The following is an 11,720-nucleotide window of genomic DNA, read 5'->3' as shown; positions in this document are numbered from 1 at the left end:
TTTTGAGATCAAAAGGTCTAAGGTCAAGGTCACTGTGAGGTCAAATGTCTGTCTGAAACCCTTGTGAACACAATATCTCAAAGGCTAATGAAAGGAATTTCACCCAACTTTCACCATTTGTGCACTTTGGGACAAACATGAACTGATTAGATTTTGAGGTTAAAAGGTCACAGGTCCATCCCCAAACTTTATGAACACCATACTGTATCTCAAAGACTAATGAAAGGAATTTCACCAAATTTTCACCATTTGTGCATTTGGGGACAAACATGAACTGATTAGATTTTGAGGTTAAAAGGTCACAGGTCAAGATTACTGTGAGGTCAAATGTCCATCCCCAAACTTTGTGAACACCATATCTCAAAGGCTAATGAAAGGAATTTCACCAAACTTTCACCATTTGTGCGCTTTGGACAAAGATAAACTGGTTAGATTTTGAGGTTAAAAGGTCTAAGGTCAAGGTCACTGTGAGGCAGAGCATTTTTTAACATAGTTACTGGGAGACCAAATGGTCTCCCAGTGGCCAGATTTGGTCTCCTAGTCAATGCCAAACCAGCTTCACTGGGAGACCAAATTTTAAACCAAGTTATGTCTTATCATTTGGTTCAATCAGTTGCAATTAATTAACCAAGTACCATGTGGGGTGGCACGGTGGTGTAGTGGTTAGCGCTGTCGCCTCACAGCAAGAAGGTCCTGGGTTCGAGCCCCGGGGCCGGCGAGGGCCTTTCTGCGTGGAGTTTGCATGTTCTCCCCGTGTCCGCGTGGGTTTCCTCCGGGTGCTCCGGTTTCCCCCACAGTCCAAAGACATGCAGGTTAGGTTAACTGGTGACTCTAAATTGAGCGTAGGTGTGAATGTGAGTGTGAATGGTTGTCTGTGTCTATGTGTCAGCCCTGTGATGACCTGGCGACTTGTCCAGGGTGTACCCCGCCTTTCGCCCGTAGTCAGCTGGGATAGGCTCCAGCTTGCCTGCGACCCTGTAGAAAGATAAAGCGGCTAGAGATAATGAGATGAGATGAGAAGTACCATGTAAGTATACATTTAACAAGGAAAACGAAGATTTATAAGATATACACACAAGATCATGTTGGTTAAGAAAAACAAAACTAAAATTTGGTTACTGAGATGGCTGATGTCAGAATCCGATGTCATTACTGTGTAACTTTGAGTGTCTTTGACATAACATTTGTGCTTGGTAATTGCTCTTGATACCTGTGTAGTCACTGTAGTGTGTTTGTCTGTATGGTGATTGGTGAACCATTTTGCATCACAGAATATGCCGCAGCAGTGCAGCCGCATGGACTCTGGGGCCTGTGATTGTATTGCCCAGACGAGTTGGTCTCCTAGTGGAAAATCCTTAAAAAATGCTCTGCTGTGAGGTCAAATATCTGTCTGAAACCCTTGTGAACACCATATCTCCAAGGCTAATGAAAGGAATTTCACCAAACTTTCACCATTTGTGCGCTTTGGGACAAACATGAACTGATTAGATTTTGAGGTTAAAAGGTCACAGGTCCATCCCCAAACTTTGTGAACACCTTATCTCAAAGACTAATGAAAGGAATTTCACCAAACTTTCACCATTTGTGCACTTTGGGACAAAGATGAAATGATTAGATTTTGAGATCAAAAGGGCTAAGGTCAAGGTCACTGTGAGGTCAAATGTCTGTCTGAAACCCTTGTGAACACAATATCTCCAAGGTTAAGGAAAGGAATTTCACCAAATTTTCAGCATTTGTGCACTTTGGGACAAACATGAACTGATTAGTTTGAGGTTAAAAGGTCACAGGTCAAGATTACTGTGAGGTCAAATATCCATCCCCAAACTTTGTGAACACCATATCTCAAAGACTAATGAAAGGAATTTCACCAAACTTTCACCATTTGTGCATTTGGGGACAAAGATAAACTGGTTAGATTTTGAGGTTAAAAGGTCTAAGGTCAAGGTCACTGTGAGGCAGAGCATTTTTTAACATAGTTACTGGGAGACCAAATGGTCTCCCAGTGGCCAGATTTGGTCTCCTAGTCAATGCCAAACCAGCTTCACTGGGAGACCAAATTTTAAACCAAGTTATGTCTTATCATTTGGTTCAATTAGTTGCAATTAATTAACCAAGTACCATGTAAGTATACATTTAACAAGGAAAACGAAGATCTATAAGATATACACACAAGATCATGTTGGTTAAGAAAAACAAAACTAAGATTTGGTTACTGAGATGGCTGATGTCAGAATCCGATGTCATTACTGTGTAACTTTGAGTGTCTTTGACATAACATTTGTGCTTGGTAATTGCTCTTGATACTTGTGTAGTCACTGTAGTGTGTTTGTCTGTATGGTGATTGGTGAACCATTTTGCATCACAGAATATGCCGCAGCGGTGCAGCCGCATGGACTCTGGGGCCTGTGATTGTATTGCCCAGACCAGTTGGTCTCCTAGTGGAAAATCCTTAAAAAATGCTCTGCTGTGAGGTCAAATATCTGTCTGAAACCCTTGTGAACATCATATCTCCAAGGCTAATGAAAGGAATTTCACCAAACTTTCACCATTTGTGTGCTTTGGGACAAACATGAACTGATTAGATTTTGAGGTTAAAAGGTCACAGGTCCATCCCCAAACTTTGTGAACATATCTCAAAGACTAATGAAAGGAATTTCACCAAACTTTCACCATTTGTGCATTTGGGGACAAACATGAACTGATTAGATTTTGAGGTTAAAAGGTCACAGGTCAAGATTACTGTGAGGTCAAATGTCCATCCCCAAACTTTGTGAACACCATATCTCAAAGACTAATGAAAGGAATTTCACCAAACTTTCACCATTTGTGCATTTGGGGACAAAGATAAACTGGTTAGATTTTGAGGTTAAAAGGTCTAAGGTCAAGGTCACTGTGAGGCAGAGCATTTTTTAACATAGTTACTGGGAGACCAAATGGTCTCCCAGTGGCCAGATTTGGTCTCCTAGTCAATGCCAAACCAGCTTCACTGGGAGACCAAATTTTAAACCAAGTTATGTCTTATCATTTGGTTCAATCAGTTGCAATTAATTAACCAAGTACCATGTAAGTATACATTTAACAAGGAAAACGAAGATCTATGTTATAAGATATACACACAAGATCATGTTGGTTAAAAAAAACAAAACTAAAATTTGGTTACTGAGATGGCTGATGGGCGGCACGGTGGTGTAGTGGTTAGCGCTGTCGCCTCACAGCAAGAAGGTCCGGGTTCGAGCCCCGTGGCCGGCGAGGGCTTTTCTGTGCGGAGTTTGCATGTTCTCCCCGTGTCTGTGTGGGTTTCCTCCGGGTGCTCCGGTTTCCCCCACAGTCCAAAGACATGCAGGTTAGGTTAACTGGTGACTCTAAATTGACCGTAGGTGTGAATATGAGTGTGAATGGTTGTGTGTGTCTATGTGTCAGCCCTGTGATGACCTGGCGACTTGTCCAGGGTGTACCCCGCCTTTCGCCCGTAGTCAGCTGGGATAGGCTCCAGCTCGCCTGCGACCCTGTAGAACAGGATAAAGTGGCTAGAGATGATGCGATGAGATGAGATGAGATGAGATGAGATGAGATGGCTGATGTCAGAATCTGATGTCATTACTGTGTAACTTTGAGTGTCTTTGACATAACATTTGTGCTTGGTAATTGCTCTTGATGGCTGTGTAGTCACTGTAGTGTGTTTGTCTGTATGGTGATTGGTGAACCATTTTGCATCACAGAATATGCCGCAGCGGTGCAGCCGCATGGACTCTGGGGCCTGTGATTGTATTGCCCAGACCAGTTGGTCTCATAGTGGAAAATCCTTAAAAAATGCTCTGCTGTGAGGTCAAATGTCTGTCTGAAACCCTTGTGAACACCATATCTCCAAGGCTAATGAAAGGAATTTCACCAAACTTTCACCATTTGTGCATTTGGGGACAAAGATAAACTGGTTAGATTTTGAGATCAAAAGGTCTAAGTTCAAGGTCACTGTGAGGTCAAATGTCTGTCTGAAACCCTTGTGAACACCATATCTCAAAGGCTAATGAAAGGAGTTTCACCAAACTTTCACCACTTGTGCATTTTGGACAAAGATAAACTGGTTAGATTTTGAGGTTAAAAGGTCACAGATCCATCCCCAAATCATAACTTAATAAGGCGTGTAGTCTACCAGGCGGAGTTCTATCTAGTTCTTGCATGAAGACACTGAGAGCTGTTAATTAGCTGAGTATTTGTGTAAGAGCAGAAAAACACGACGTCACAAATCTGTTCAATGAAATTAAATACAGTACCACGTCTGACCTCAAGGTGGCAGCAGTGTTAATAGTCTGTTTTGGGCGTGCACTGTAATCTGATTGGCCGACGCAGATTCTCCTCTCGTTCTGATTGGTCAGTGATCACTAGAGAGGGCCAGACGGCGGATTGTGTCGCTACTTCCGGGTGTTTTTGTTGGTAGTTTGGCGCAGTTTGGAGGGAGTGAGTGAGTGAGTAAACTGCAGTTCTCTCAGCGACCTGCTTTAAATCTAAAGTGTGTGCACAGCTTTTCTTCTTAAAAAAAAAAAAAAGCATGCCGGCATGATGTGCTTGGCTTTGTGAGCTTTTGGTGCTCGAGTTTAGCCGCTTGAGCGAGTTCCCTTTTGTCCTTGGAGTAAGTAGAGCTTTATAAGGTAATAAGGAGAGAGAGGCAGCTTGGCGAGCTTAATGACTGCTTCTGCTTCATTTTATTACCTTAACTACAGGTTTAATAAATAAAAAGCGTCACAGGAAGTGCTCATGCAAAGGGAGAAGAGCTCTATAGTGGTGTTGGTGTGTTGAGTGATGAATGATTAACTGCACTGTCAGCAGATTGAGGGAGGACTCCTGCTGCGGTGCTGCCTGTGTGCCCTGCTTCCCCTCGCTCAGGGCTAGAACGCCTTTATTTACCCCGGGGGGTGGGAGGGGAGGTGGGCTGTGCTACAATGGGGAGGTTCTGAACTTTTCTTTCTTTCTCATTAAACTGTTGACACTGGGGGAATTTAGCAGAGGAGGCTACTGAAGAGACAGGAGGAGGAGGGAGTAAATGGTTATAAACTGAGGCAGCGATGAAATTTAATTTAATATAATGGATTTTAAAAGTTAAACATCTGTAGATCTGTCAGTGGTGTTTCAGTTCGAGACCAGACCGTTAATTATTAAAACTGCGTGAAATCTCGCGAGATCTCATACCCGTAACTCGGTTCAGAAAAGTAGAACTAATAGCAGATCAGATCGGGAGGATCTCAGCAGGAGCTTCTCATCATGTCGGTCGTGTCGGTGGCCGGTGAGTGCTGCTGTGTCTCCTCATGGACCGTGCTTTCGGGAGGAGAGACTTATTTACAATCTCAATGAGTGTTTATTCATTGTATTTAAAACATATTTGGATGTCAATTAAGTTATTGGTTCATTCCTTCCTTCATTTTTTTTCTTTCTCCCTTCCATCAGTTTTTATTTCCTTCCTTCGCTTTCTTGATTTCCTTCAATTTCTTCTCTTCCTTCTTTTCTTCTTACATTTTTTCTTCCGTTTTTTCCTTCCTACAATTTTTCATCCTTCCTTCAGTTTTTTCTTCCTTCAATTTGTTTTTTCCTTCAGTTTTTCATCTTTCATTCTTTCAATCTTTTTCTTCTTCAATTTTTTCTTCCTTCTTTCCCAGTTTTCCTTCCTTCAATTTTTTTTATCCTTCCTTCAGTTTTTCTCATCTCATCTCATCTCATTATCTCTAGCCGCTTTATCCTTCTACAGGGTCGCAGGCAAGCTGGAGCCTATCCCAGCTGACTACAGGCGAAAGGCGGGGTACACCCTGGACAAGTCGCCAGGTCATCACAGGGCTGACACATAGACACAGACAACCATTCACACTCACATTCACACCTACGCTCAATTTAGAGTCACCAGTTAACCTAACCTGCATGTCTTTGGACTGTGGGGGAAACCGGAGCACCCGGAGGAAACCCACGCGGACACGGGGAGAACATGCAAACTCCACACAGAAAGGCCCTCGCCGGCCCCGGGGCTCGAACCCAGGACCTTCTTGCTGTGAGGCGACAGCGCTAACCACTACACCACCGTGCCGCCCCCTTCAGTTTTTCTTCCTTTCAATTTTTTCCTTCCTTCCTACAATTTTTCTTCCTTGTTTGTTTCATCCTTCCTTTCTTCAATTTTTTCTTCCTACTGTACAATTTTTCCCTTCCTTCAATTCCTTTCGTTATTCTTTTCTTCCTTCCTTCAATTTCTTTCATCCTTCCTTTCTTCCTTCAATTTTTCTTCCTTTCTTCCTATAATTTTTCCCTTCCTTCAATTCCTTTCGTTATTCTTTTCCTTCCTTCAATCCCTTCCTTCAGTTTCTTTCATCCTTCCTTTCTTCCTTCCTACAATTTTTTTTCTTCCTTCAATTCCTTCCTTCAATTTTTTTTCCTTTCTTCCTACAATTTTTCCTTCCTTCAATTCCTTCCTTCAATTTTTCTTCCTTTCTTCCTACAATTTTTCCCTTCCTTCAATTCCTTTCGTTATTCTTTTCTTCCTTCCTTCAGTTTCTTTCATCCTTCCTTTCTTCCTTCCTACAATTTTTTTTCTTCCTTCAATTCCTTCCTTCAATTTTTCTTCCTTTCTTCCTACAATTTTTCCTTCCTTCAATCCCTTCCTACAATTTTTTCTTCCTTCCTACAATTTTTTTCTTCCTTCAATTTTTCATCCTTTTTTCCTTCCTTTCTGCCTACAATTTCTTTCTTCTTTCTTTCCTTCCTTCAAATTTTCTTTTGTCCTTCCTTTTCCTTTTGTCTTTCCTTCCTTCAATTCTCTTTTTTTCCCAATCCAAACATGAACCTCTCTGAGATCTATGACCGATAGTGTATCTTTGATTCTATGCCTCTTTCCACTTTTCCCCTCCATGCTGTGTTGTGGTTTAGTTATGAATCTAGAACTTTCCGTGCCTGTATGTTGTATAACTGTTCTTGTGAAAGTCAGACTTTGTTGGATAGTGACATCATTTCCCATGTGATGCTTTAGGGCAGTGGTTCCCAAACTTTTTTTTCAGGGGACCCCCTTTTTGACCTATGACTATTTTTGCCCCCCCCCCCCCCCCTCCCCCCCAAACCACCACCACAGCTTGGGTATTAATGTTGCTGTGTATAGTAATAAACTTCACAGACATTATTATTATTATTATTATTATTATTATTTATTACTATTATTGTAATAATATCAATCTTCACAGACATGTAAATGTAGCCTTGTGGCTGAAGTTTTCTCGTTTGATAAATTCAAAAACATTGCAGAGTAAACAGTACTGCATATCCCAAAAGCAGAACATCAAACATTCAACTTGTAAGAATACTAAAATTCCCCACCCCAAAAAACGTTTTTCAGTGACTTGGGTGTGCTTGCTTTTCAGCACAGAGTTTTTCAAATCTTGGTGACAACTGTGAGATTGCCACCCTCAGTTCGCTTTCAATGTCCAACCTTGCCCTGTATTTGTTTTTGATGGAGGCCACTGCAGGAAAGCCCGCCTCACAAAGGTAAGAAGTGGCAAAAGGGAGGAGTATGGACACTGCCTTTCCACCCAGCAGTGGGTAGTCTTTCTCCACCCCAATCCAAAAGGCAGGCAGTGACTTGGCCCTAAACTGCTGTTTTAATCCTATGTCTGAGGTCACATCAATGAACTGCTCCTGCTCAGCGACACTGAGGTGAGCAGGTGTCCTTCCACTGAAGGGGTCTGTGAGCCATTCATAGTGTGCCACCGCATCTGTCGCTGGAAAGTACTTATGAAAATGGTGTTGGAGGGCAGAAATGTGCGATTGAATGCATGGCAAGATTGTGTTCTGACAGCCGGTATTTTCGAGAAAGGAATGCAAGTTCTGAAATGAATGTGTCCCTCCTCAATTCTCTGCCCCCACAGTTCCAATTTTTTTGTGAATGATTGCATTTTCGCTCCAAGTTGAGGGAGGTGGGTGCTGCGTCCTTGCATTTGCAGATTTAGCTCGTTCAATTTCTGGAAAATGTCACTGAGGTACGCAAGCGCCAGCAGAAACTGCTCATCGTTGTAGCAGAGTGCAAGGGCATGGCCCTCCTCCTCGAGAAAAATCCGTATCTCCTCTCGCAGCTCAAAAACTCTGCTTGGCACCTTCCCACGTGACAGCCATCGTGCATTGCTGTGAAACAGTACTGCTGTGTGCTTGGATCCCATTTCCTCACACAGCACGGAGAAAAGCCTGGCTTTAACAGGGCGCGTTTTGATGTAATTGACAGTTGCAATTACGTCTGTCGTCACCCCACTTAGTTCGGGACTCGACTGTTTTGATGCTAGCGCTTCGCGGTGAATCATACAGTGAGTCCACTGTACATTGGGGGACACACGCTTTATCAGCGCTTGCAGTCCACTGCGCTTCCCAGCCATAGCCTGAGCCCCATCTGTGCACACTCCAACACAGCACTCCCATTTCAAATTTGCCTCTCTTAAGTAAGCGTCAATCACTCTGAAAAGCTCATCAGCTGTGCCTCGTGTTTTCAGTTGTTTGCAGAATAGATCCTCTCATGTCATTGTCCTCTGCATCAATGAAACAGATGTATGTGATTAATAAACAGTCCCGGTTGCTGTCAGTAGCTTCATCGACCTGCAGAGCAAACAGTGTGCTTGCACGTACTCGGTCAGTTAGCTGTTCCTCAGTGTCATCTGCCATATCATGTATGCGTCTTCCAACAGTGTTATTGGAGAGGGGAATTGTCTTTTTAATTTGTTTACGATTGCCTCATCGCCCATGGCCCTTACCATTTCTATGGCACCGAGCAGGATCACCTCCTCAGCGTCTGTGTGTGGCTTCTTGGTCTGTGCAAGGAGGTAGCTAATTTTATGAGGCGAGCTGAGCATTGGCAGTGACAGAAGCAAATTTTGTGAAGGTAGTGCGTTGTGCACGAAATTTTAAAAGCTTTTGTCGAAAGAATTCAACTGGCTTATCCTTACAATCGGGGTGTGTTGTGTCCAAGTGACGTTTAAGCTCGTTTGGCTTTAAACTTTCTGCCGCTAGCACCTTCATACAGAGAACACACTGCGGTCTTTCCTCACCACCCACCAGTGTGCTTGTGAAGCCCATTCCGATGTACGCATCATCATACTTCCTTGTTTTTGCTACTTTAGGAACAGAAGTGCAGGGTAACTCGCCCTGTTCAGCAGCCCTGCGTTTTGGACCGACGTGTAAAAACTTGTCCATCATCAAATCGTCGTCGGCATATCTATGCTATGCTAGCACGCTTCATTTTCACAGTATTCAAGGGCGGGGCGATTATGAGATTGAGATTTGAGGGCGGGACAAATATGGAGTGAAAGGGGGTGATGGGGTTCTATTCACAGGCTGATTGCTCTCTGCAAACTAAGGCTACGTTTACACTAGACCGTATCTGTCTCGTTTTCTTCGCGGATGCACTGTCCGTTTACATTAACCCCCCTGAAAAAGCGGGGAAACGGGAATCCGCCAGCGTCCACGTATTCAATCTAGATCGTATCAGCTCCGGTGCTGTGTAAACATTGAGAATACGCGAATACGCTGTGCTGAGCTCTAGCTGGCGTCTCATTGGACAACATCACTGTGACATCCACCTTCCTGATTCGCTGGCGTTGGTCATGTGACGCGACTGCTGAAAAACGGCGCAGACTTCCGCCTTGTATCACCTTTCATTAAAGAGTATAAAAGTATGAAAATACTGCAAATACTGATGCAAATACTGCCCATTGTGTAGTTATGATTGTCTTTAGGCTTGCCATCCTTCCACTTGCAAGTAATAAGTGATATGCGCTGGGATCTCACACACAGCGGCTCAGTCCCGAATCGTGGCTTGTTCACTTCACTCGCGCGCTCTGTGAGCTGCGCAGGGCCGGAGTGCGCACCCTCCAGAGGGCACTCGCTGTTCAGGGCGGAGTGATTTGGAGCGCAGGATGCCTGCGGAGCCGAGCGTATCCGCGTATTGGTGTTGCTGTGTGCACGGCTAACGGTTTTAGTGTAAACGCGAATCGTTTTAAGAACGTTAATCTGATGATCCGCTGATTCGACGTAATGTAAACGTAGCCTAAGTGGTTATGGTGCAGTATAAACATTCCGACGGCTGTATTTTTTTGGCAGTTTTATGCAAACAGTCCCGTCTCTCCGCGCCCCCCCTGCAGTTCCTCTGCGCCCCCCCTGGGGGTCGCGACCCCCAGTTTGGGAACCGCGACTTTAGGGCATCAAACCAAGTCTGGTTCCAAAGTGACAAAGCAATGCCGAAATCATCAAATTAATTTTGGTGTCGTTGGCAAAGGGATATGGATACCAATTTTTGCGTACACCCAAACATTGGTGAGTTAAAGTAAAATGTTAGTGAAGCTTCTGTGAGATCCATTGTGAACATCAGTAACAGTTGGAATTCAACCAGCATGTTTTCAGTTAGTTATTATTCCTTTTGAAGGACTCACCAATTTTAAACTTGAATGTTTGATTAAAAAGACCAAAAAGATTCCTTAATTCTTGCTGAGATCTTTTGAATGGGGTCTGTACATTAAGTGATTGAGAATTAATTAATTCATCCTGAATGAGTGTTAAGAGAATAATAATGAGACGAAGAAGTGCTGTTAGGAATACTGAGACAGTGGTCACCTCGTTCGGAGTGTAACTAAAACGCTCATCACCAAGATGGCGCTACGGATGGCTGCCTCGGTGTGTTGGTGTGCTTTGTTTTCTCTTTTGTTTTTGTAAACTCAGTTCACTGCTGCGATACTCAAATCTCTTTCACCAGAGAGGAGCTCTTGAACGTTAAGGGAACAGCTCCAGCGGAGTTATTACCAACATTTCTGGTATCTTCCGTGGAAATATTGGACGTTCTGGTCAAAGGTGCTCTCACCTTTGCTCACTCGGTGAGACGCCAGCGGAGAGGAAAACGCACTGGTGTGCTCGTGCACCTCCATCAGTGTGGACTTTGCACTCCGCTACCTGCGATATTTCTCTCTGGTGTGCGGTCATTGTGCAACAAACTGGACAAACTCCAGCTGCTGATGGAGAGAAACGGGGACTTTCCTTCATCTTCTGTTTTATGCTTCATGGAGACGTGGCTATGCGGACTCGTTCCAGACTCCGCACTGCAGTTGGTCGGCTTCCAACCTTTCAGAGTGGACCGCAACACGGTTCTCACCAGTAAAACAAAGGGTGATGGAATCTGTTTTTCTGTAAACAGAGGCTGGTGCAGTGATGTCAGTGATCCTGGAACACTGTTCTCCTGACCTGGAATCATTGATCATTTAATTGTAAACCCTTCTACTCTCCCTGTGAGTTCTCTTCATTCATTCTGGTCGGTGTTTACATTCCACCGCAGGCCAGTGTGCAGAACGCATAGTGCATGCTGGCTGACCAGATACTGGGTGTGGAGCAGACTAACCTGGACTCCCTAGTTATTGTCCTCAGTGACCTTTTAACAAAGGTAACCTCAGCCACAAACTACCCAAATACAAACAGTTTATTAAATGCCCGAACAGAGAGGAGAATGTTTTGGATCACTGTTGCGCTACAGTCAGCAATCACGTTGTCCCCCGCGCTGCACTGGGCCACTCTGACCATGTCATGGTCCACCTGATTCCTGCATACAGGCAGAAATTAAAGCTGAGGAAGCCTGTAGCGAGGACATCAAAGACATGGAGCAATGAGGTTGTGGAGAACCTTCAGGTGTGCTTGGACTGTACAAACTGGGATGTGTTCAGGACTGCTACCAA

At 44.0% G+C, this 11,720-nt stretch overlaps 1 protein-coding gene across 5 annotated transcripts in view; it reads left to right on the top strand.

The window, feature by feature from the left end:
* The window catches only part of ugp2a (UDP-glucose pyrophosphorylase 2a), a 166,497-nt gene that overhangs the window by 112,482 nt on the left and 42,295 nt on the right, over positions 1 to 11,720 (top strand). The window contains exon 1 of one of the 5 annotated variants that reach the window (XM_060899115.1): positions 4,375 to 4,463. The exons of 1 other annotated variant lie outside the window; for it this stretch is intronic. Coding sequence is in view for 1 of the 4 variants with exons in the window: in XM_060899114.1 (XP_060755097.1) it covers positions 5,257 to 5,278 (22 nt within the window). In the remaining 3 variants the exon portion in view is untranslated. Of the gene's footprint in view, positions 1 to 4,374; positions 4,508 to 4,544; positions 4,647 to 5,051; positions 5,279 to 11,720 lie in introns of those variants that run through there. 3 more of the 5 variants (XM_060899116.1, XM_060899117.1, XM_060899114.1) reach the window with 3 other exon arrangements.

Source organism: Neoarius graeffei, chromosome 18, assembly GCF_027579695.1.
Source record: "Neoarius graeffei isolate fNeoGra1 chromosome 18, fNeoGra1.pri, whole genome shotgun sequence".
In the NCBI taxonomy this organism is placed as follows: Eukaryota; Metazoa; Chordata; class Actinopteri; order Siluriformes; family Ariidae; genus Neoarius; species Neoarius graeffei.
This window is presented reverse-complemented; position numbering and strand designations above follow the sequence as displayed.